Here is a 26979-nt window from a genome sequence, read left to right as displayed (position 1 = left end):
TTTTTATATTTTTTTCAGTATTGCTTTTGGGACGTATCAATTTGTTCTGGTAGACCCTACTGATGTATTTTTGCTTCTATGTTCTGGTATACATGGTTCGCCCTGGAGGCTCTTGATCTTGGTCTATTTGAACCTTTTGTTTTTTTACAGATGGATTCTTTTTCAGAGCAATTTATTGTTCAGTAAGTTAGCTTTCCACTGTCTGTTTCATCAGAGCAACAAATAAATGCCATTGTTTAGTGAGTATTCATTGTCTGTTGTTGGTATTTTAGTACTTGAATGGCAGCATGCAATACACGGATGTTAGCATTTTATTGTATCTGGGACTGCAAGAGAAGTTAAGTGATGGCAGTTGGAGGTTGATTATTAACACAGAAAGAACTTGCTATAGCTAACACACAGGAGTACTTTGAGTCTTGAGTCAAATGTCAAGTCCATGATGCCTAATTCATTCCTACATTTTATTTCAACTAATGTATCAGCATTTCTATAAGCACTAGTGTGACATATATCTGCGGAAATATTTGTATAAAATTTACATTTTGAATCGAGCATACACCTTCGCTCTATAATACATTTGTGCGCAAAAGGCTAAAAATTGGGCCAATCCTGTTTTTGAACATTTGAAAAGATTCTTTCTGAATTGCAGTTGTGCCATTCTCTCATAAGGAATTTCCTCACCAACGAAATTGTGCGCAGGACATATTTTTTAAGAGAATCCAAGAATTCGCTGTTTTGATTAAGGGTGTGTGAATATTTGATACATTAAAATAGGAACTTCGTAAATACAAATATCTTGTAATAGCATCTTGTATCTTGTAATATCTTGTAAAACATTACCTGTGCAAAAATAAAGCTCAAATGGAAGCAAAAGTATGATAAAGGCCACTCCCGTGGGCGTAGTATGGGCATAAAATACTAGAAAGTGCGTAGTAGAGGCTGTATACGTTTCTCAGGGAACTAGCCTTTCCTGACTTTTACGTTTTAAGCGCACGAAAAGGGAGGAGAGACAGAGGTACGACGCGGCCACAGCGCTAACTTCCAACAATTGTTTTAGAGCGCAGCTCTTTGGCGTCCGTTCCTGGGTTTCGCGTCGTCGTCGGCGTTGTCGTCGGCCTCGTAACCAGCTCCGCCCCCCTTTCATCCCCCCAGCGCTAGCAGCGACCGACTGATACCGCTGGATGCCGCTGACGCCGCTAGAGAGTCAAGATAACGTGACTGCATAGAACACCGTCGCCGCCATGCAGAAAGAGGAGGAAAGGGTCCCCCCCCCCCTGTTCTTGTGTGGCGGATAGGGTGCTCTTCAGTTGCCGACGCGCCGGTTATTTCACGTAGGCCCCGGCACGTCGACGAATACGTGACCACCTTCCTACGGCTAGACCTGGTTCTTAGCGCTGCGGAAGCGAGGGTATCATATTGTTTGTGTCGGCATCGGCGGCGTTGTCCCTGAAACCAACTCCGCAGCTGGGGTTGACTCACTATCGGCGTCAGCGGCATCAGTCAGTCGCTGCTATCTCTTCCCTCCTCCCTTTATCGTGTTGTCCGCTTGCTGCTCGCGCTTCTGCCCCCATCGTTTGCCGCTGGGTGTACACGCCGCCCCCCTCCCCCCTCTTCCTGCGAGTCTCCGGTTGTCAAAGCGCCGGCTCGAACTTAATTCCTTTCTTCGCTCCTCCTCCAATGCAACCCCTGTGCGGTGGCAATCAGAGAGCCAGATCGGTGGCGGCGGATCTGTATATGTGCACCGCCCGAGCCGAAATTGCCGCTGCCGTTCGCCCTGTGCGGTGGCAATCAGAGAGCCAGATCGGTGGCGGCGGATCTGTATATGTTCACCGCCCGAGGAATACGTGTGAAAAATCAAAAAAAATTCTGTGATAGCGCATACATGTGTTGCTCGATTTCTTTGCCTCAATCTATCGAAAAGGTGAAACAGCTTATTTGCTGCGCTCAAATTTCGCATTAGGAAGTAACGTAATCGTCGGTAATTTTTTATTCTACGAAGCGGTACACACACACACGCACGCGCACACACACACACACACACACACACACACACACACACACACACACACACACACACACACACACACACACACACACACACACACATATATATATATATATATATATATATATATATATATATATATATATATATATATATATATATATATAGGGAACACACAGCAGCGCACGCATGCGCATATGTACTGGTTTTGAACAAAACGACAGCAACGAGACATGTGTAATGGCAAGTTAAGGTGATATCGAAGATACAAAATGCGACGATGCATAGCCCAAAAACATTTTTTAACTGCAAGATTAAAATGCTATCTCCATCAAGTCACCATCTCTGTCACGTTTAAAAATCACATTCTTTTTTTTGAAAGATTGAAGGCGCGCTAACGCAAGCGTGCGCTGCTGTCCGTTCCCTATATATATGTGTGTGTGTGTGTGTGTGTGTGTGTGTGCCGCTTAGTAGAATAAAAAAGAATTGTTGGAAGTTGGCGCTATATCCGCGTCGTACCTCTGTCTCTAGTCCCTTTTCGTGCGCTAAAAACGTGAAAGTCATGGAATACCAACATGCCCAAGCTTATGCTCTTTCATGCCTTGCCTGGCTGTGCAAGGGTCATTTGCGCTCTCTGAAGAGTCCTTTATATGCGAGCAATTTCCTCTTTCGTTCCTTGTGCTCCATTTGTGCTTTTAGTAAACAATGCCTTATGATGTGAGATGGAAATACAGAAACTTGCCAATGTTATGAACACCATGACGTGCGCATTCTTTTGCACAAACGTTTATGATAGCTGTTCATTCTTCGAAAACTGTTTGAAACATATTGTGCATTTTTTTTTCACTTCTGGCACTATACGATTCGTATTCCGTTCAACCTGAAAAATTACTTCTATATTGGGCGACAATGTACGTACATGTAACTAATAAACATCAGTTTTCTGTCTCTTTTGTTTTTGAGAGTTTCACTCCTGCGGATTACCTCCACATCCACTGAGCCATTTTGGTGACACGTATGCCTTCAGACGGTGGCACGTTACGTCCACGTCAAGAAGCACCTGCACACATGTGAATATTTCAGTGCGGGTTCTCTCAAAGTTTCTTTGTAACTTGTGAACTCAAATAGCAATTGCCTATTCACACCGTTCTGCCATGTAGGTGTCTATGTATTAATAAAAGTAAAATATGAACTGGAAAAATGCATACGTTAGCCGTATGCTGCATGGCATCTTGTTACACAAGCCTTGCGTATGCTGGGATATGTTGATCTGCTAGGGTTATTCGTACCCTGTTCCAACATAATGTCACAAGCTGTATCATTCTTTTTTCAAAATGCAATGACACAATTTTGTGAACACTGATACGACGTGACACATGACACAACACCACGATACCACAAATATCGTATCATTTATGTAGGCCCACACTGTGGAAATAAATGGTGGAGGTTTTCGTGCTGCCTGCTCCGTCTCCCGACCTGACGCCCGACCGGTGCCGAGTGGGTTTGTTGTCGTCCCATTTCGTTCGTTCCCCGGATAGTGCAAGTAATCATGCCCCAATCCTTGACAACTGGCGTCCGCGACACGACTTGCTGACTACGATCTTTCTTGTCCCCGGGGCATAACAGGCAGAGCAGAAGCGTACCGCGGAGAGCGGGAGAAAGCCGAGATATGGCCGATGAACGGCATCGTGGACGTCGGGAGGCAGATGGGCCTTGAGGGACCAGCGCTCTGGGAGTTTTTGCGCCATATACGCTCCGAAGAAGAGGCAGATCGTCGCGAGCGCAGGAAAGCGCGAGAGCTGCGACAGCGCGAAAAGGACGAGCGCCTCAAACAGGAAGAGCAGCGGAGGCGCGAAGAAGCTCGACAACGCGAGGCTGGTGATGGCGATTGGGCACGGTCTTCCCGCCGCGTACTCGAGTTGCAGAGGGAGATTGCGCTGCTGCGCGCGAAGGAAGAACGTGTCGAGAACGACTCAGAGTGCCATGTCGGGATCTATCGCGGGCGCTGTAGAACCTCGTCTCTCTGGAGTGAGCCATGCTCAGGCTCACGTCCAGCACCAATCCTTGCTCGTGCCTCAGCCATTGGGTGTCGGGGCACTCGAAGTGAACGAGAGTCCGGAGCTAAAAAAATCAGGCGATGTCTTCGGTGACGATGGTGAGAGGCTGGCCACGAAAAAACGTCAGTCGCCGCGCAGGCAAGTTATGCCGCCATCGCAAGCCGAGAGCCCGCGACGCGTGTGGCGCGGCGGAGGCTGGCGAGTTACCGCACGCCGTGGAGGAGCGAGGTACGGACCGCTGGCAGATTCCAGAGAGTGAGGAAGAAGCCGTCAATCAAAACGACAAAGAGGTTGCGATGGTGTGGGTGTCGACAGAGCTTGGCGGTGCCAGGGCATGGCTCGTCGCCGTGAAGTAGGACGCGATCAGGTACTTAATGGGGTTGCCCATTTGGTATGCTGCGTTGGTTTTAGGACGCCTTGGCACTGTAGACGATCAAGCTCGTGTTCCATAAGCTCTTGCAGCACCACTGAAATCGGAGGAGCCTTGCAAAACTTCGCCGTGGCACCGTCTTCGAGTTCCAGGAGATCTAAAAGACCCGTATATCTACCAATGTCTTCCTTGAAGACATCTGGGTGTCATCCCAGTACCTCTGTAATCTCTGGTGCTTGCTCTCCAATGTGGTTGATCCCCTTCACCTGAATGCAAAGTGCCGAAAACTAATCTCTGCCTAGGAGGTTGCACCCGGTGCCCTTCATAACCAACAACGGCAACAGATGCTCCTTTGATCTCAACCTCACACGAACTTGAGCGGAGCCCAGGACGCGTAATTCTTCACCTGACCATATGCACAAATCGAGCGGCTCGCTTGAAAGCCACGGGGTGTTTTCTTCCGCGTTCTGTAGTCCGTGTCGTCACTCATCAGGGAGCATGCCGCACCTGTGTCCACCTTAAGCTGGACTGGCTTTCCCTCCATTCTCAAGTCCACGAGGAACTTAGGGCAGTGTATACATACATTCACTGTGTGCAGCTTGCAGCAGGATTCTGACAGGTAGTGGCTTGGCACTGTGCGCCCGTTGCTGCTGTTGTCGGAGCGTGGTTCTGTGTTTTTCCTTCGAGATGCAGGCACGCTCGACGTGACTTTCTTGGAGCAGATACGGCACTCGGCTGTCTTGAATTTCCACGTTTCATGGTTATGCAAGCCGTGGCATCGATAGCAATGTCGTGCTGACGTATGCTGGCTTCCTGGCTTGATTTGCGACGTCCTGTTAATTTCCCCTGAGTTTGCCACTCCCTTGATTCCTCGCCGAGGCCTTGACGCACTTTCCGCTGACAGGGCTAAGTCCAGAGTGCGTTGAAATGTCAGGCCTTTTTCTGTGAGCAGTCTCTGCGGAAGATGTTCGTCCCAGACGCCGCGGACGAAGCTGTTCCGGAGCATCACATCTTGGGGCGGCATAGTTGGGTTCGCTGCTGAAGCGGTCGTTTGAGTGTCAGGTGACGTCGTCCATATTGTAGCTGAAGGCAGCGCTCCAAAGTTGCAGTCGGCTGTCAAGGTTCTGAGGGCCGCAGCGTAGCTGCTGATCGACTCGTCTGGCCGTTGGTCGTGCCCTTGAAACACGTACCGGCTGTAAAGCTTGGATGTCCTGGTGTCGAAGTGCCGTCTGAGAAGTGTCACTAAATCATTGAAATTGACTTCTCCGGGGATCTTCGGCGTTATCAGTGCGCACAGTGTTAGAAATTGTCGGCTCCACAAAACGTGTGGAGAAGTACCCGCTTCTTCGCTTCGTCGCTGACGTCCTTAGAAGCGCGATAGAATTGCACCCTAGACGAGTGATAGCCACACTCCCTCCTACTCTGAGGCCTAAGATTTTAGACGCCTGGCGCCTTCCCAATGGTCCACCCGAGATCCGGCGCCTCATATTCCAGTCACTACTTCGATTTCTGAAAGACTCAAAAATGGCCGATAATATCTGAACTGACCTCCTCCTTCATCCTTCCCACCGCCCTGATGGATCCACTTCCTGGGGGCGGAAACTTTTCGCCGTTATTTTAATAAACATTTTAACAACAACAACAAATGACGCCAACTATCATAACTGCCACGCCCTTCATTCAAACCAGAAGGAAAGTACACTTACCTAACATGGGCAACTGTAGCCTTCATCCAGTGTCAGTGCGACTCTGCCCCAAGAGGCAGCGACCATTATCCGATCTAGATAACACTTCTAGGGGTGAGAATGTGCCATATTTTAAAAAATCAGGGTTTCAGGCTAGGCGCATTTCCGTAACGCACTTGAGTCTGCAGAATGTGAAGATGTTGAAGAATCGCTAGCAACACGCACGACATGCGAACTAGATCTTACCGGGGGCAACATCCAGCCATGACAAGCAGCTGCTGCAACTTTGGGGTGAGCAAACCGAGCTGCATACCGCATACTTAAATTGTGGCCGCACGCAACAAACCCTGATCAATGTTCTGCGCAAGACTGGGCAGGCAAGATGTCATGCTAAGAAACTTGCCAGAGACTAGTGGATGGACCGCTGCGCGTCATTTGAGCGCACAGGTCTCAGTAAGTTGTGACACGTTCTACGCTATAACAGGAGAAACCAATACTGTAATACTATTACACACGCTGGTCGCTCTTTAGTGCACATCTGAGAAATTTGAGGAACAAGCTGCAGATGCTTTTCCCGACCACCTCACAGCGACTGACCGTCACAAGACTTGTACGCACTTTAATAACCACCCACCGACTAAAGAATCGAAAGCCTCTATACAAGGGCGGACCCTGTCGTTGCTCTCGAGCATGTCAACACGCACGTGGCAAAGATGGAGTAATTTTGCGGATGTAATGTAATATACTACGTAACTGCAAGATAATACTGCAGTGACTCGCCACACAGAGAACGCGTTTGTGTGCTGTATATACGGGGATTTTGTATATTTCCTTCTATGCTTGCAGGTTTGTCACCGCAATGGTCCTCACTTGCGGGGCTGTTTCTGGCACACATTCAGCGCGCACTTCATTGTGAGTGGAGGTATTTAATTAAGTGTGGCATGACGAATGTAAACGTGCCACAAAATAGACCCAGGAGGACGAAGCAGATATAAACGGCTTGCTCATGCTAACGCGTTGCACCTATCATTTACTTCCTTTTATTTTATGGGTTCGATTTGCTCTACAAGACCGCTTCCCGCGCTCTGCTGTTTCCTTCTTAACATGAAAGTAAATATAGCAATTTATTCTGCATGCTCGCCAGTTCGTACATAGCAACTATACTTGCTGATCAATTAATACGTAGTTGTAATTACATAATGAAGAGACAACTTATAAGGAAGTAAACTTTTCACGTTTTACTACCATTGAAGGCCTTAGCAGTACTGACATTTATATAGAAATATTTGTAGTTCATCAAGGGTGGTAAGTTAATGCAAATACACATAACATCGTCACGCACAGTAAATGCTTGCTAGTTTACGTAACAATCCTGCGTTAGGCAATAAATTACGCTTATCCCACTGGCGGGCCAGTTGCATATGATAGCATGGGCAAACTTGCATGTTGATGATTTATGGGAGGACTCACGGATTATGTAACAAGGCTGTTGTAGCAGTTCAACTTTCACATAATAAAGGCGTAAACGGCTGGGCCAGTAATAGTTGTATATTCATTTCAATCCAGAAAAAAGATAATTTATGTATAAATGGAAAATTTCCTAATACGAGGAGGGGCCGTACAAATGCAGATGACCCAGATGTAAGGTTCAATGCGTCTGGCGGGTTGACCGGATGTCTCCGCGTCATATCACCTCCGAACCTCGCTCCTTTCTATCTTCTCATTGACCTATCATACGTAAAGCCCCTGCACCTTTTTAGTCATATGGCGTAATCTTATAAATGTCGTCTCCGCATTACGTCATCACTTCCAGTCTCCTAACCTTTCTCGCTCGCTGCTCAGCCCATATTGAGCTATCATACAGCGTAATATGTCGTTCCCACATTGCATCACCGCTCCCAATGTTTCTTTACTTTCTTCTCTTCGCTCATTCCGCAGTTACGCGCCTCCGCCGCATTGCCAAGCATTGCATCATTGCATCAATTCAGAGTCAATGATGATTTCAAGATGATGCAGGTGGTGCAAAGCCAGAAAACTTGGCTTGATCGAAAGGCTGATAGAAGAAGGCAACCAGTCCGGTGCAGAACCGGATCACACCGAACGCGTGTCTCAAAAAAGTGATGAAAGGCTCATTGTTTTTTTTACCTTTGCCGCTATGTCAGTAGAAAGTTTGTTTCGAAAACAAAGTGTGAACGCTGTCGCGATATTCTACTGACCAAGAAAGAATATGGTAGCCAGGTGAGCGCAGCTGACTACACACGTCTAGCTGCGGCACAAGCAGGCTATATTCGTCTGGCCATCTCTTTAGATTTATCAGAGATTTTGAGAACCTTTTCACAGGGTGTTCAGTACTCTTTAGCTTCATCGCAAAATCGGGATGCATGGACGTTATTGAACTCATCAGGAAAAAGCGCGAAGTTGTGGTCGGGTGCCCCATTCGCGGCACTCACTTACCGCTGAAATTATAGCTTTCTACGTAACTACTCGTCTCCATTTTTTCGCAATGTTTTTGAAACGCGCGAACGCTAACCACCGTGAATCTTCAAAATATATGAGGTTAAGCTGTTGTACATGAGACTGGATTATTTTAATCTGTTCTCACCTATTGCACTTCTTATGGTGTAGCAGTCCCAGCACCTCGGATGAATATTTTTTATTGATGTACAGTGATCCCTATAGAAAGACACAAAGCCGATGCATGACTGACTCCAGCATACACCGAAACGTCCAGTCTGTACCTGTTCATAATGAATATTTGTTCTCTAATGTTATATTTTTGTCAGGCATGGAACATACGAGGCCTCTACATTTGTTTAATATATTTATTATTTATATAGAGCAGGTTAGTATTCCTAATCAATTTTCTGAAGTATGTGAAATAACACTTTTACGCTTGTGCATTGCTTGCCGTATTTTTGATTTGGCAGTGATGTAATTTATACAGCAAGAATGCTGGTATCTATGGCCTTAATTTGTTTTTTTCTGAATATCTTCACAGTCTCTTCCAGTGGGACACCTTTTTGTGTAAAACCACGTGGAATAAAGTTTACCTGACATTGCTTTTATTTCTAATGTATGCACTTCATTCAAGCTTCGTCTAAGCACGGTGAATCTAGTTGCTGCACGCTCTCTGAAGCGAAATGATTACGGCGCTACGGCCGTCTTTACTCTTTATCTCGTTTCCCTTAAGCTCTCTTTCGGTGCTCTTTGGGTGATAAAGTACTAGTCAAGGCTAACAAATTGTCGAACTGTGTCAACAAATTGTCTAACAAGTGTCAACCACTGGCAAGCGTGACCGGAAAGCTCGTAGTGGTGATGGAAGCTGTAACATCACTGAAGTACTGCAGTTGACTGCGTGAGCAATTTAGATTTTTTGTTACTCTTAATTATTGCATACATCACCCTTTTTTCCCAATTCCCCATGCGAATAACTTTATTTTCATTCCCCCTTTGTGCGTGCAACTTCATTTTGCGCATTTCTATGAACGTACAGCTCCCACATTACTGTTTCTGAACTCGAGGACCGGAACTAGGCCACGCTGATGCTGTTCGACACATGGTTTTTCCATTGTCTTGCTACCCCAGCACTAAGACAACGCTTAAAGACGGGTCAGTTCCATGCCGTACTGCACCACTGAAGTTAAATAGCCTCCAAGTGTCTTGCGTAGAAACAACGCAAGAAAACTGCAGCGAGTAGCAGACGCATCTGGCTTTCCACTTGCTTCACGAGCGCAGAAAGCCCACGGGTCCTGCACAGCAGCGACGCTGCAGTTCTCCGCAAAAGCCTCACGCGGGAGCCGGCGCTTTGGACACTCAGTATTCTAGGCATGGAGGATTCTAGGTCACTCTAACCGTGCTCGTGTTCCAGACCGCCGTGTGAATCTCCGCATGGCGCCCATTGGTCGAGTTATACAGCCGTTCTTTTCGACGCTAGCGCCAAGGCGCCCTTCAGTTACGGCCCTTTCGGGAGGGCGATACTTTAGGAAAGTGGTGGCGCACATGGTTGCCTACGTCTTCTTAGCAACAGGAACAGCAGCTGCGCGGCACCTCCTCTCCAAAGGAGCTTTTTTAAAATTATTGTAGTGACTTGTCCGGCTCGCTCCCCGCTTCCGCCCCCCCCCCCCACGTAGGATGCGCAGTTTTCTTTTGTTGCTTTTGCCTGTGCCCGCGGCGCGTTCTATATGCACGCGCGCTACACCGCGCAGTAGTTTTATTTTTTATTCAAATACACACCGAATGAACGGCATGCAACGCGCGAGTACACAAATAAAGCCAATGTGGCCTTCAAAGCATGAACATGCATTGGAATTGTTTGTTCCAGATTCCAGTGCTGTGGAGATAGAACTCCGTAAGGGATATAAGGAAAGCGCGCTGCTCTGTATATAAGAACTCTGCTTCTAACTTTTGGAGTTGCTGGCATACACTACGGTGCTCTGTTGCTCGATGTTTGCTAGCCCGTAGCGATGTATTAAACACGTTTGTTTTACGTCGTCTCGTCTACGTGCCGTTCTCTCCTCGATGATCAACGAGGGGCAAGATCCAAGCAAACGCCGTTAAAGTTTGTGGCCACTCGAAGTCATGAAGTTATTTAAATATAAAGCGTTAGTAATGGAAGTACCAAGTTCATACCGTTCCCTAATTGTTTTAAGGAAATATGAATATTTAAAGCAAGGTGAAATAAAGGTGTATTCATTAGGTGTTCAAGAGTGCTTGTGGCGTGTTGACCTAGAACGATTCAAAGAACTTCGTACGCATGGGTCAATGGTTTTGCCACCATGAATAAATTTAAACAAATACGTTAGTCATGCTAGTTTTGCCCTACTTTGCACTGTTAATAAAATAGCTCTTTTTAATAATTCATTCGATGAATCCGTTAACATGTATTTATTAAATGTGAACATTGTTGCCTTCCTCTGCACCCCTTCTTATGAGTTCTTTTGTGTATGTAAATCAAACAATACAGGCGTACTCCAGCACTGGTTGAACAAGCATTTCGTAGGCCAGCAGATTTGTATCTGCTAGCGCAAGACGAAGGCGTCTTCTAAAGGTGAGTTGCTTTGGTGCTAAGCATGTACATTGATTTCCACTTGATGTTATGTGGTTAACATGGATTTCCCATTGGAGAGCGCATGTTAAAGTGACACTAAAATATTTTCCCTGAAATGCACAATTGAGAAGTGTGTCATTAATAATGTAAATAAAATCAGATATCTATTTCTCTCTACTTACTGTTAGCATTACTTTGGGCAATTACGGTCATTTGCCAATCCTGACACCAAGAAAATGTGGAATTTTGTATATGATGACATCATATTTAATTTTATATATTTATTTACAATACTGACAGTCCCTACTGAGACCATAGCAGGTGGGCACTATGTATATGTACATAAACAAAGAACGTTCATCACGTTAAAAATCGAGCAATACATGTATAACATCAGCTTTGCACTTTACACATAGACAGTTTACGCTACATAATGTATGCACCAAATACAAGTACATGCTAATTTTCAAGATATAATAAATAATAAGTTAGGCATTATACGCTACATACACCGCTACTTACAGAGGGTACAAGTACATGCTGGTTTGCATGATTTAATAATAGTACTAGCAATTTCAACCTGTTCCGTCAGTCAGTCAAGAACTTTATTGAAGTCCTGAGGGGTTTGAAGTCGTTGGAGATCCCACGCGGGGAACTCCTTCGGCAGAAACCGTAGGCGACGCCCAAGTCGGGACGGGAACGTGGTGACGCTCCGCCAGTTCTTGGGCCCTCTGGACGGCCTTGAGTTGGAGTTTGAGGTCCGGGCTTTTGAGGGCTTCCTCCCATTCGGGCTCACTGAAGAGAGGGCCCTTTGGTAACACGGTACATTGCCATAGCATGTGCGAGAGTGAGCAGTAGAGTTCTGGGCAGTCTGGGCAATTTGCCGGGATTTCTGAGCTGTAGTGGCTTAGTAGGCCTCGTGACGGATACGAGTCCGTCTGTAGCATTCGAAACGCCGCCGCCTGCGTGCGTTCGAGTTTGGCGTGCGGGAGCGGGAATTCGGTTATGCCTTTTCGATAGTGTGAGGCGATTTCGTGGTAATTTAGCAGCGGGTCATTGAATTGAATGTCCAGCCCCTCGGAGGCCGTGGGACCGTCGCGGCGGGTAAGTTCTCGCACACGGTCGTGGGCCGTTTCATTGAGGTTGGGTTTTTGCGGGTGAATGTCTTTCCCCATGTGAGCGGGGAACCAGGAGAGGCACCCTTTGCTCTATTTTGAGCTCGCTAGTAGTATACGCGCTACAACCTGTTAGAAAATGTTTTTCAATTTTTAATTCATACTGAGACAGTGACTCGGCGTTAGTGGTGAGAGGCGTTAACATATTCCATTCACGGATGGCAACCGCAAAAAAAGGAACATTTAAAAACATCATTATTGCATTTATACTCTACTAAGGCATGTGTATGTTTGTGCCTGCTAGGTCGTGTTTGTGAATAAGAAATGTTATTTGAGGTGTCAATTTTGAAATAATTATGCAGGAGTTGATGAAGAAATTTCAAACGTGCCTGTTTCGCTCGTGCTTCGAGCGTAAGGAGCCCAGAAATAGCTAGAAGGTTAGAGGGAGAGTCTTCCTGTCTAAATTTGTTATGGATAAATTGAATGGCCTTCCTTTGCACTTTTTCTATTTTCTTTATGTTAGTCTGGGTATGAGAGAACCATACAGTGTTTCCGTATTGGAGGATCGGCCTTACGAATGTTTTGTATGCTAGGAGTTTTGTTGACAAGGGTGCCAGTTGGAGTGATCTGCGAAGAAAAAGTAACTTTTGCGTAGAAGATGAAGTAATGTGATGAATATGCTCATCCCACCTTAGGTTTGACGTTATTGTTAAGCCTAGATATTTATATTTCTGTACTTTAGTCAAAGTTGTGCCATTTATGGTGTAGCAAGAGCCTGAAGGTTCTTTTTTCCTCGTTATATTCATGCATGCTGATTTTTTTACATTTATTATCATCTGCCAGTCTGGGCACCATTCTGTAATAGTACTAAGTGATTTGTTAAGGGAGTAGCGATCTTGATCCTTCTTAATTTCTCTATAAATGATACAGTCATCCGCGAATAACTTTATTTTACAGTCTATATAAACTGTGTCAGTAATATACAGGAGAAATAACAAGGGCCCGAGAACGGAACCCTGGGGCACTCCTGACGTAACCGGTACTATATCTGATCTGATATGTTCGAAAATAACGAACTGGCACCTATTAAACAAAAACCCACAAACCCAAGCAACAATTTCTCCGTCTACGATAATCTTTTTTAGTTTAGTTATTAACTTGGTGCGACAAACACAGTCGAACGCTTTAGAAAAAGCAAGGTGGGTTATGTCCGTTTGGCTGTGATTGTCAATACCCAGCGCGAGATCGTGTATGACTTCGGTTAATTGAGTTATGGTAGATAAACCCCTGCGAAAACCATGCTAGTTTAGAGAAAGTATATGCCTTCATTAAAAAAAATATTGCTAACTGTTTTAGAATTATATGTTCGAGTAGTTTACATTGGTCTGAAATTTGATTCTATGGATCTCCTGATTTGTAGATCGGAATAATTTTAACTATTTTCCCATCTTTGGGTAGTTTGATGTTGAAAGGGATTTACGGAAAATAAGGCCGAGGTATCTGCTGCACTACCATGCGCACCTTTTAAGAAATTGGTTGGTTGTATTGTCCGGACCACACGCTTTTTCAGTGTCTAGGGCAAGAAGAAGGTTAAGAACACCAGCGTCTGTGATAACGAGTGGGTCGGTAATAGAAACAGTCCGTGGAACTAAGTCCGGCATGACGCCATTATCTTTTGTGAAGACCGAACGAAAGAATTGTTTATATCTATTGGCTTTATCGGCTTTTTCACTTGACGAGAGCTGATTTGTGAGTGTGTTTTTTCGGCGAAAGTGGTTTCAGAATCTATGTGGGTTGTTGTTTATATAGCTGGGGGGCACAGTGCTGAAGTAGAGGCGTTTCTCTTCTTTGGATTTCAGTTTGAAATTTTTTGCTGCAAGCGCTAGCCTACGGTTGTTAGATGGGTTATTGCTAACTTTGCGTGACCTCTTGAGCTGGCGTTTTGCATGTATTCCCGAGTAATCCACGGGTTATTTTTTCAATGTTTTTTTTCGGTTTAACAGGAATAAAATTTGTTACACACTGTGACACTATGTCTTTAAAACGCATCCAGACAACATTTACATCAGTCAAAGGATCTGAGGCCAATGCCTAAAACTTGGAATTCGTGAGCTAAATAGGTTCGTATGTGGGCGTCGTCTGCTTTGTCGAAATTGATTATAGTTTGGGCTGTGGTTTGCACTGATATTTTTTATTCTAGAGGTAAGATGCACATCTGAATATTGTGATCGTATATTCCTTCTATTACTTCGGCCTTCACTTGTCCTAAGAGAAAGTTGCTACTTAACAAGATCAGGTCAAGTATACTCTGAGACTCGTTTTGCACCCTTGTGGGGCATTCCACAATTTGGCGAAAGTTAACATTTAACATCATATCTAGAAGGGCTTCTGAAGCCTTTGTTGTGTACTGCATGGTCGACCAGTTAAGGTCGGAAAGGTTAATATCACCCATAAGAATAACACGACAATTTGGAGCATGTTGCTGCAGATATTCTTGTATGACAATTATGCATTCGTGTCCACATACGGGGCTTCGATATATGCAGCCAACAACTGTACTTTTGCCTTTAGTGTTAATCTTACAAAAGATTGCCTCAGCATCAGCTACTTCTTGAAGAATGACCAGTGGGATTGATTTCTTTATTGCTAACGCCACGCCTCCACCACATGATTGTCTATCTTTCCGAACCAGTACGTAGTTTGGGGGAGTAACTTCATGACTTGAGACAGACGATAACCATGTTTCGGTGATTGCCACTATATATGGTTCACGATCGAGCATTAAGTTTTCAGATGGCTGTACCTTATTCAAGACACTTCGAGCGCTTACGTTTAACAACGTCATTTTTTCTTGCACTGGTATTGGCGTGTTGCCTGGCGGTTTACTTCGTTTTTCTTTTTCGTTTTTCCACGTTCGCGTTCTTTTTTTACTCCATTTTGTCCTGTTTCTTTATTTCTACCCTGTCATTCTTTTCGTCGTCCCAGATGAAAACACGGTTGTTAATGAATTGTTTGTTGTATGCTAACGACACCTTGTGTTTATTTTCGCGGTATTGCTTAGCACTGTCCCAGAGTTTCTTTCGGGTCTCTCTAAGTTTTCGCGAAAGATCTTCCCCTATCGTGAGGTCTGAGTTCTTTAGATTAAAGCCGTTTCTTAGTCTGGCACTTTTATCTCTTGCGTCTAGTAATTTAAATATGACTGGCCTCGTCTTGTTTGGTCCTCGTCTTCCTAAGCTATGTATGCGCTCTATGGCCACAGGTTCCAGTTCAAGGATTTTTGCGATTATTTCTTCGTTTACGGCCTGTTCTAACCCTTCGCTTGTTTCTTGTTCGATTTCTGGTAGGCCATAAACAATTACGTTTGACCTCATGCTGCGGTTTTCTAGGTCGTCTATTCTTTCATCAAGACGCTTAATTACCTTATTCGTACAAGCCATTTCTGTATGGCATGCGATGACTTCAATTTCAAGTTTCCTAATGACATCAAGCTTGCTATCTATATCCGCTAGTCGATTTTCTTTGATATCTTTAATGTCGGAAGCAATTTCGGTAACTTGTTTGGCGATTTCCTCAAGGCCAGGGCCCGGGTTGCTTTCAATATCTCCACCCATCAACAATAGCTTCTTAAAATATGTCATGCACGATTCACCCACAGCTCTATACTGCCAAGGGCACGGCAACACAAGCAAGAAACGGTCACTTGAGCGGATGCATTTTCCAAACCGCTTTCTCACGTGCAAAATATATACGAATGGGCTATTTGTGAACGGCATGTCTACGGTGCCACCGTGCCCTGTGACAGGGGCCGGGTCCCTTGTGGAACGCATATATAGCCGCGGATTGTGCAGACTCTGGGTGGCGCTCTACAGCAGATGGGTAGGCGCATGTGCCGGTAAGCTGATGCAGCTGATAGTCGAAGATCCGTGTTGGCAGCATCGGTGCGTAGTCATTCCTTGCATACCGGTCCATCGCAGTCACAGCGGTCCTGGTAGTTCCGAGGCGCACGTCGCCTGTGGCAGCAGGCCGAAGACGAACTGCAACATATGGACGAACGGGCAATTTGCGAACCGCATTTCTACGGTGCCACCGAGCTCAGATTACAATTAATTTGGCGGTGCGAAAAACAACCGTCAGAGAATAGACAGATGTCACCATGTAATCGGGAAGACAAATCGTTTATGTATATTAAAAATAAAGCTGGGCCCAAAACACTGCCTTCTCCCACTCCAGATGTAAGAGGTGCTAAATTGGAAGCTTCGGTCTGAATATACATGAATTGTGAGCGGCAGAGGGCAGCACACTCACTCATGAGTGCACCCACTCGACATTCACTCGCACTCGATCATTTAAAAGGCGTGAGTGCGAGTGAGTACCAGTGAGTGTGAGCGGACGTGAGTGCGAGCGCGAGTGAGTGCCACGTGAGCGTGAGCGCAGGGGAGTGCAAGTGAGTGTGAGTGGAGGTGAGTGCGAGTTCGAGTGAGTGCCATCTGTGTGAGTGAAGGTGAGTATGAGTGTCAGTGAGTGCCATTGAGTGAGTGGAGGTGAGTGCGAGTGAGTGCCAGTGAGTGTGAGTAGAGGTGAGTGCGAGTTTGAGTGAGTGCCATGTGTGAAAGTGAAGGTGAGTGCGAGTGTGAATGCCAGTGAGGGAGTGAAGGTGAGTGCGAGTGCGAGTGAGTGCCAGTGAGTGTGAGCGGAGGTGAGTGTGAGTGCGAGTGAGTGTGAGTGGAGGTGAATTCGAGTGAGTGCCATGTGTTTGACTGAAGGTGAGTGCGAGTGTGAGTGAGTGGAGGCGAGTGCGAGTTTGAGGGAGTGAGTGGAGGTTAGTGAGTGCCAGTGAGTGCGAGTGGAGGTGAGTGCGAGCGTGCGTGGGTGCTTGTGAGTGGAGGTGAGCGTGAACGTGAGTGCGGGGCCTGGAAAAATTATGAGTGAGTGTGAGTATTCTCCCACATTGTGGGCCTATGCACACATGGCTACGTGTCTTTCACTTACTCACTGTTCAATTGTGCTGACCGCTCCAGCTGAAGCGCTAGCACTTTCCATTTGTTGCGCTCAGACAGGGTTTTCAGATTGGGCTATTGATAGCAAAATTGGGCTACCTTTTATGGGGGCTGGCGTCGAAAATGCTGAGTTGGCTCCATGGCTATATTTGGGCTAGTTCTGTCTTAACGACTTCTAGTCCCTAGGGCCACGTCAGCCATGACGTCAACACTGACAAAACTCGGGAACGCTGGTTTATCATCATCATCAGCCTGTTTTATGTCCACTGCAGAACGAAGGCCTCTCCATGCGATCTCCAATTACCCCTATCCTGCGTCAACCGATCCCAACTAGTGCCCGCGAATTTCCTAATTTTATCGCTCCACCTAGTCTTCTGTCGTCCTCGATTGCGTTTACTTTCTCTTGGTACCCATTCTGTAACCCTAATGCTTCAACGGTTATCTAACCTGCGCATTACATGACCTGCCCAGCTCCATCTTTTTTTCTTGATGTCAATTCTATACCTGTTTGCTCTCTGATCCAAACCGCTCTCTTTCTGTCTCTTAACGTTGTGCCTAGCAATCTTCATTCCATCTCTCTTTGCGCGGTCCTCCACTTGTTCTCGAGCTTCTTTGTCAGCCTCCAAGTCTCTGCCCCATATGTCAGCACTGATAATATACACAGATTGTACACCTTCCGTTTCAATGATAATGGTAAGCTTCCAGTCAGGAGCTGGCAATGTCTGCCGTATGCGGTCCAACCCATTTTTATCCTTCTGTGAATTTCCTTCTCATGATCAGGGTTCCCTGTGATTAATTGACCTAGGTAAACGTACTCCTTCGCAGACTCTATAGGACGACTGGCTATCCAGAACTATTGTTCCTTTGCCCGGCTACTTATCATCATCTTTGTCTTCTGCATATTACACTTTAACCCCACTCTTACACTCGCTCTGTTAAGGTCCGCAATCATTTGTTGTAACTCGTCGGCATTGTTGGTGAATAGAACAATGTCATCGGTAAACCGAAGGTTGCTGAGATATTCGCCATCGATCTTTACTCCTAAGCCTTCCCAGTTTAATAGCTTGAATACTTCTTCTAAGCGCGCAGTGAATAGCATTTGAGAGATTGTGTCTCCCTGTCTGACCCCTTTCTTTATAGGTATCTTCCTGCTTTTCTTGTGTAGAATTAAGGTAGCTGTTGAACCTCTGTAGATATTGTCCAAGGTATTTACGTAAGCGTTCTGTACTCCTTGATTACCTAATGCCGCTATGACTGTTGGTATCTCTACTGAATCAAGGGCCTTTTCGTAATCTATGAAAGCCATATAGAGAGGCTTATTATGCTCTGCGGATTTCTCGATAACCTGATTAACGACATGGATGTGATCCATTGTAGAGTATCCCTTCCTGAAGCCAGCCTGTTCCCTTAGTTGACTAAAGTCCAGTGTGGCCCTTATTCTATTGGATATTATTTTGGTAAATATTTTACATAATACTGGGAGTAAGCTAATGGGCCTATAATTTTTCATTTCTTTAACGTCTCCCTTTTTGTGGACTAGTATAATTTTTGCATTCTTCCAATATTCTGGGACCCTTGCAGCCGATAGGACCCTTTGTATAAATCTAGTTTTCCAAGCATTATGTCTCCCCCATTGTTACAAGAAGGCTCAAAAAATGGCGCCACCATCCTGCATGTGCACTGTTACACAGTGGCCACGCGCCCCTTCTAAAACCTCCGCTCCCACCATAGCGGCAGCCCTCCTCCTCTATGAACTGTGAGCAGACGACATATCAGGTTGCGTCTGGCACTCCCGCTCCTGTCCTGCTAGTCGGCCGCCCCGTCTCAAAACACTCGACTCTCTGTACCTCCATGTAACCACAGCCATTCCTCTGTACTTCATGCTTAATAATCCCAGTTAACCTTCGTTAACAAAAGTCCAGTGTTCTATCGTCCACTATACGAGATATAGCGAAACATCCATCTTTGATTAAATCGACTGTTGTTCCATCTTCTCCTGCCACTCTTCCTCCTTTCATGGCTTGCAAGGCTCATCCGACTTCATCGCTAGCTATAGGAGGAGTTTCTGTATCCTGTTCATTACTGTTTCTAATTGAGGTATCCTGACTCCTCTGGGTACTGTGCAGGTCAGTATAGAATTCTTCCACTGCTTTTACTATATCTTCGAGATTGCTGATTTATTTATTTATTTATTTATTTATTTATTTATTTATTTATTTATTTATTTATTTATTTACTTACTTAAGACACTTTCAAGGCTCGAAGACATTACAGAAAGGAGTGGATGAACAAAACAAAAAAAATTGTGCAAGATACAAAGACATACTCAACGTGGCGTTTCATGAATACTGGTTTTGAAGGTGTCCGTACCCAGGATGCCTGCAACGGTGGCGGGAAGGTGGTTCCAATCTTTGCTTGTGCTAGGGATGAATGCATTACTACAAAGTTTAGTACGTGACGACGGCACACCAACTTTGAAACTGTGGTCAGAGCGAGATGATAGGTATGACGGTTGGGTGATAAGCTGTTCTTTCAACAAAGGGTTGTGGTGGTCGATTTTATGGAATAGCGAAAGGCGGAAGCATCTACGACGGAAAGAAAGTTCTGGTAAGTTAAGTGTTGTTTTCATTGAGGTAACGCTAGCAAGTCAGGAGTAGTTTGATAAGATGAAATGCGCTGCACGATTTTGAATGGCTTCTGTGCTGTTTATGAGTGTAACGTTAGCCGGGTCCCAAATGGCGCATGCGTATTCTAGTTTGGAGCAAACTAATGTTTTGTAGTGAGTTAGTTTCAGTGACGATGGTGCGGATGAGAAGTTTCGGCGCAAATAGCCCAACATGCGATTGGCATTGCTACATATAATGTTGACATGCATGTGCCAGGAAAGATTGCTGGTGATGTTTAGTCCAAGGTATTTGCACGATGAGACAACTGCGAGAGGGCTATTATTGAGGAAATATGTATGCAGATTAGTACTATTGGTACGCTGTGATACGCGCATGCATTTACATTTGCTTAAGTTAAGCTTCATAGACCACTTGTTACACCATAACAGAACGTTAATAATGTCGTCTTGAAGTTTACGAGAATTACTGAGGTCAGTAATTTTACTATATGTAACGCAGCCATCAGCAATGATGATATTACCCTGCTTATTTTTCAGTACATACATCTTGGTTTGCCCTATGCCAAGTTTCTTTCTCGTTGATTTCAGGCAGCGGGAACGCCGGTTTATTGAAACCCAAAGCTCATTGCTGCTACAGATATATGTAGACTATCTCGAAGGCTGTGTCTTTAAGCAATGTCGGCGCTGGGAGGATGGCGTTAAGCATGGAGGAATGGAGCTTCCTTCCTCCGTGGCGTTAAGTCATGGCTGTCATCTTCATATATACTTCATTCCAGCGCTAAGCTCTCTTCGTCTCTCTAGAGCGTACTAGATTTGGGGGAACAAGCGACTGTTAGATAACCGTTGGACCATTAGTGTTGCAGAATGGGTGTCAAGAGAAAGAAAACGTAATCGAGGACGACAAAAGGCTAGGTGGAGCGATGAAATTAAGAAATTCGCGGGCGCTAGTGGGAATCGGTTGGCGCAGGACAGGGGTAATTGGAGATCACATGAAGAGGCCTTCGTCCTGCAGTGGACATAAGACAGGCTGATGATGATGATACGAGCGAACAGGACAGCGCATGGTTTGCAGTGAAGCGCGCGACGACGAAATATACTGTGGCGACGCTGTGATCGAAGTGGATTGGGCCGCACATAGAGTTTCCTACAAATAATTCTTGTAGGAAACTCTATGGGGCCGCATTAGTTGCGCCATTAGTCGCGTGTTTGCAATTGTCGCGCCATTGCAAACTGCTGGCGATTCTGCTCGGCGGGGTCATTCCTACTGCTTCGCGCGCTGCTGTTTACGATCAGGCCGCTGAAATGGTGTTTATAATTCGATGTGACATGCATTTATGCCTTAGAAATAGATGTCTTTCTTTCTATATTGTATTTAGTTTTAAAGGGAAGCTTTCTTTGCCTCTTCGACTTTCCCATTGCTGCTGTCGCGCACACCGCGTCGGGGGGTGGTTCAGAGCGCCTATATGACAGGCACGAGCAAGAGATGAAAGGCGACAGGAGAAACTCGTTTTCACCCCACCATGTCGAATGTGCATGATGGCCTCTCGAGCTCCTTGGCCGTCGCCACATTGGCCGCTTGACAGTTGTAATTATCCGTGACTCCCCTCAGAAGCATTGCAGACATTGCAGCGCTTCCCTTTCTACTAACGTGCGAGGCCAGAGGGCGCGCAGATAGAACTGTTAAGTGTCAGAACTACGTGAGAAAAAGAAGGCCGCACCTAGAATATTTTGGAACCACATAAAATTGTTAGACAGGAGGTCAACAACAATACAACAACATATCCTAGGCGAAGATGAAAACAGACTGGAAGGGGAAGCGACAATAAATTACATCCGAAAAATAACAGCCGAATGTTTCCAAGGCAATGACGAGGTTGTATTTTAAGAAGAAAAGTGCATGAAAGAGACCCAGGTGGAAAAGGAGCTGGTGCTGACAAATTTCAACTGGAAGAAAGTCGAAGAGAAAATTCCTAAGCGCACAGCCACCGGGCTAGGCGAGGTTCCCGTTAGGCTGAATAATCGACTAGGACCAAAATGTAAGGAAGCTCTGGTGAAAGCAGTGGGAAAAACTTTAAAAGATAGACGAATACACCAGACAGTTGCGACAAAGTAGAATGAATTTAGTTTATAAAGGTAAGGAGGAGAGAGATAGAATGCACTCGTATAGACCGTTGACCATTCATCATCATCATTAGCAGCAGCAGCAGCAGCAGCAGCAGCCTATGTTATGTCCACTGCAGGATGAAGGCCTCTCCACGTGATCTCCAATTACCCCTGCCCTGCGCCAGCCGATTCCTACTACCGCGAATTTCATGATTTCGTCGCACCACTCAGTCTTCTGTCGTCCTCTACTGCGCTTCCCTTCTCTTGGTACCCATTCTGTAACCCTAATCGTCCAACGGTTATCTAATCTGCACATTACATGACCTACCCAGCGCCATTTTTTCTCTTAATGTCTATCAGATTATCGTCTATACCCGTTTGCTCTCTGATCCAACCCGCTTTCTTGGTGTCTCTTATAATTATGCCTAGCATTCTTCATTCCATCGCTCTTTGCGCAGTCCTCAATTTGTTCTCAAGTTTCTTTGTCAGTCTCCAAGTCTCTGCCCCATATGTCAGCACCGGTAAAATGCACTGATTGTATACCTTACTTTTCAATGATAACGGTAAGGTTCCATTCAGGAGCTCACGATGTCTGCCGTATGCGATTCCATTTTTAATCTTCTGTTAATTTTCTTCTGACCATTACATCGGTAATATAGAGGCTAGCAATGCAGGCAATCAAATAAAAGCTTCAAGTGTGGGCAGAGAACCATGCGTTTTGGGAGAACATCAGGATGGCATCAGAAGAGGTAGGCGTTTAGATGGTAACTTATTTGTTCTTATTCAGTGTATTGAAATATCAAAAGTAGAAAGCAGACCGTCATATGTGGCCATTTTAGACATTACAGGAGCCTATCACAATGTAGACCGCAGCATTTTGTGAGATATTCTTGAAGAGGAAGGCTTAGGTGACGATCGTCTACAGCTTTTTAGGGAGATTTACCTAGAAAATACCGTTTGCGTAGAATCGGAAGGGATGAGGAGCGAGGAGAAAGCTCATATAAAGGACTGAGGCCGGGGTGTCATTCATCCCCACTGCTGTTTATGATGTACACCGGGCCGCAAAATATTACGGACCACGAAATATGAGAAAAAGCTGACTATCTCCGCAACATCACAACGCAGCCTGGTATTTGCATTTGGGCCCTCGCCTAGGATATGCTAATAACATTGTCGTATGCAGTTCTTCAGGCTGCTGCTACAGGCTGCTCGGGAATTGAACGTTTTCTGATATTTCGTGGTCCGTAAACTATTGTGGCCGGGTGTACATGGTGAGGATGGGGAGGGCCCTAGAAGGAAGTAATATCGGGTTTAATCTCTCATAAAAACAGGCGGGTACAGTAGTATAGCAGCAGCTTCCAGGTTTATTTTATGCGGACGACATTGTGTGGCTAGCTAACGAGCAAAGTGATTTGAAACGTTTCGCTAATATCTGTGGACAGGAAAGCAACAATTTAGGTTTGAAATTTAGTCTTAGAAAATCAGGTGTTATGGTATTCAATGGAAACAGTGAACAGACAGTGGCGATACAGGGCCAGGAAATACCTCGGGTAACAGAATATAAATACTTTGGTATAGGGATAAACGAAGGCAATAGATATATGGAAACACAAGAAAAAAGAATAACAGTGAAAGGGAAGAGAAATTCAGCCATAATGAAGCACAGAGCGCTATGGGGAAACCAAGATCCTCCGAGGTATGTGGAAAGGAATAATGGTCCTAGGACTTAGTTTTGGAAATGCGGTTGTTTGCTTTAAATCAGGGGTACAATCAGGACTCGATGGAACGGAAAGTCAGTGGGTCGCCTCGCATTGGGCGCTCACGGGAAGACTACGAAAGAAGCTGTGCAGGGTGATATGGGCTGGACTAATTTTGAAGTGAGGGAAGCTCGCAGTAAAATTAAGTATGAAGAACGGCTGAGGAATATGGAAGAAAGTAAATTGGCTGGGAGAGTGTTCAGGTAACTGTACAAGAAAAATATTGATTCACAGTGGAGGAAAGGAACTAGGAAGCTTACCAGCGAGTATGTGGCCTGTAGGGTGGGCAACACAGCAACAAATAAGGTCAAGCGGAAAGTCAGAGAGGCTGAAATGATCTCATGGGTGGCGGCAATGGAAAAGAAACCTGCCACGAATAACTACTTAAGCGGAAAAACGAAATCAGGAAAGAAACAATTTATGATAACTCAAAGGGAAGCTCATTACTTTTCGAAGCGAGATTGGGATGCCCTAGAACACCACCTATAAGGCGAGATATAAGAGAGAAGAAGAAACATGCGCTTGCTGGCGGTAAAGCTAGGGAAACTATGAAGCATGTTTTATTAGAATGTGAAGACGTCTACCCAGCGGTCGATTTAGGCACCACTGGCCTGCTTGAAGCCCGTGGGTTTAGCGCGTGCAGTGGAGAAGTAAACGTGTCGGCAATAGGCATCAGTAAGAGACGATTGGAGGATTGGTGGAAGAAAAGTAGGGAAACGACAAAAAACGGAGACGTACAAAAGCACAGTTCGCAATAGGGGATCAGAAAATTTGCTTGTGGTAGTTCATAGTGCGTTTTGTCTTTTTTATTGTTTAACCTAGGTAGGACATCAGGCAGTATATAATAGCAAGAGCTTGGTGGCGCAACCCACCGCCCCGTTCCAAAGGGAACGCTCATAACATCCATCCATCTAAGCTCACGTAATAGCTAGGGATTCAGCAATAGGGGATCAGAAAATTTGGTTGTGGAAGTTCTAGCGTTTTTTTTTTCTTGTTTAACCTAGGTAGGACATTAGACAGTGCAATAGCAGGAGCTTGGTGGCGCAACCCACCGCCCCGTTACAAAGACGACGCTGATAACATCCATCCCATCCAGCTATGCATGGTGATATGGGCTGGACTAGTTTTGAAGTGAGGGAAGCTCGCAGTAGAAATGATTATGAAGAACGGCTGGGGAATGTGGAAGGAAGTAAATGGGGTTGATGAAGAAATTGCGGTCACTGACCAAGTCAAGGTGAAAATAAGGTATGGACCAAGTAAATGAGCTGGGACGGTGTTGAGGTATCTGTACAAGAAAAACATTGGTTCACACTAGAGGAAAAGAGCTAGGAAGGTTACCAGCAAGTTTGTGACCTGTAGGGTCGGCAACACACAAACAAAGAACGTCAAGCGGAAAGTCAGAGAGGCCGAAATATTCTCATCGGTGGCGGCAATGGAAAAGAAACATGCCGTGAGTAATTACTTAAGAGGAAAAAATGAAATCAGGAAAGAAACAATTTATGATAACTCAAAGGGAAGCTCATTACTTCCCGGAGCATGATCGGGATGCCTTAGAATACGCACCTATAAAGAGACATATAAGAATGAAGAAGAAGCATGCGCTTGCTGGCAGTAAAGCTAGGGAAACTGTGGAGCAGGTTTTATTAGAATGTGAAGACGTCTGCCCAGCGGTCGATTTGGGCACCACTGGCCTCCTTGAAGCCCTTGGGTTCAGCGAGAGCAGTGGAACATTAAACATGTCCGGCAATAGAGATTAGTAATAGGCGATTGGAAGATTGGTGGAAGAAAAGTAAGGAAAAGGACAAAAACGGAGGCGTACAAAAGCAAAGTTCGCAATAGGGGATCAGAAAATTTGTTTGTGGGAGTTCGTAGGGATTTTTCTTTCTTTCCTTTTTTAACCTAGGTAGTACATTAGACAGTATAATAGCAAGAGCTTGGTGGCGCAGCCTACCGCCCCGTTTCAAAGGGGACGCTCATAACACTCATCCATCCATCCATCCATCCATCCATCCATCCATCCATCCAACCATCCATCCAGAGAGGAGAAGGAAAGGGAAAAGAAGCCATTCCCGTACAAGAGAGACGGGGGAGGGGAGGTGACGTGAGAAGGCAAGAAAACCCTACACAGTGGTTGCGGGGAAACAGCATTCAAGGTACGTTGCTGCTGTTTCTGAAATATAAACGCCATGCAAATATGTCAAGCGGGAAACTTACGCAGGGCGTGCAGAAGCAGAGCCGCAAAAATTAAAGTGCACCGCAGGGTCCACGAGACAATACAGAAGCGGCTGACCGTCAAATCAACACTTCTGTGCCCGCCGCCGCGTTAGCTTTGTGGCTATGGCATTGCTAGAGCTCGTGGAGTTGATCACAATTGCAGCAGCCGCATTTCGACGGGGGCGAAATAGAAAACGCACATGCACTTAAGTTTTGGGACACGTTAGAGAACGTCATGGTGCCAAAATTAATCTGGGGTCCGCCACTACGGCTTGAAGGTTTGAAGGTTTTATATGGTTCTATTGAAAAAATATTTGGATACAGCAAAGTATATGGTAAATATTATTACAGAAGGAGGTCCCATAGTTTGAGCTCGTGCCTCATAATCAGAAAGTGGTTTTGGCACGTTAAACCCCATAATTTAATAGTTTGAGCTGCCGAGGGTACCTCTGTGCTAAGCACAAAAAATAATCAAATACAGACAAGCAGTGGTGATGCAGATCAGTGAAACAGTATTAGCAAATATAAATTAAACAACGAGAATACATAACTTCATTAGAACATCATTATACAGAGAGATATACATAAAACAAATTCGTACTAGACATAGACATAAGTGATTAAAGTGTAAAAAGCACAACACGGTTCGTTGTCAAAAAAGGTCATTTAATACCAACAGGCTGTTGACTACAAGTGAATTTTCGATGTTTTTATAAGTGAGTGTTCTGAATGGACGCACTTGATGTTCATGGGAAATGAATTCCAACACATTATTCCTGGGAAGAGCGCTGTCTGCTTGCGTAATTTGTGCGTGCTTTAGGTAATAACATATTATTTTGTTCCGATAATCTTCTGTTATTACGATTGAGTACTTGGGGGCAGAAATATTATTAATGATAGTACCTCGATTTCGGATGCGATTAATTAAAGACCAAGTTTTGGCTGTAACAAGTAAGTGAGCGGAAGGATATTTAGTTTCTGGTAAAGTGGAAGGGCAGCT

General features: G+C 45.2%; 1 protein-coding gene across 1 annotated transcript; it reads right to left on the bottom strand.

Moving 5' to 3' along the window:
• Positions 1–4799: 4799 nt before the first annotated feature.
• LOC135909732 (uncharacterized) lies at positions 4800–5459 on the bottom strand. Its single transcript, XM_065441792.1, has one exon. It carries the CDS (start codon positions 5457–5459, stop codon positions 4800–4802), a length of 660 nt encoding a protein of 219 aa, XP_065297864.1.
• Between the last annotated feature and the right edge of the window lie 21520 nt (positions 5460–26979).

Source organism: Dermacentor albipictus, chromosome 8 (assembly GCF_038994185.2).
Source record: "Dermacentor albipictus isolate Rhodes 1998 colony chromosome 8, USDA_Dalb.pri_finalv2, whole genome shotgun sequence".
NCBI classification, from domain to species: Eukaryota; Metazoa; Arthropoda; class Arachnida; order Ixodida; family Ixodidae; genus Dermacentor; species Dermacentor albipictus.
This window is presented reverse-complemented; position numbering and strand designations above follow the sequence as displayed.

Bases quoted from the DNA above. Each gene is read 5' to 3' on its own strand.
- LOC135909732 (XM_065441792.1), bottom strand. From the start codon at position 5,459: ATGCCGCCCCAAGATGTGATGCTCCGGAACAGCTTCGTCCGCGGCGTC.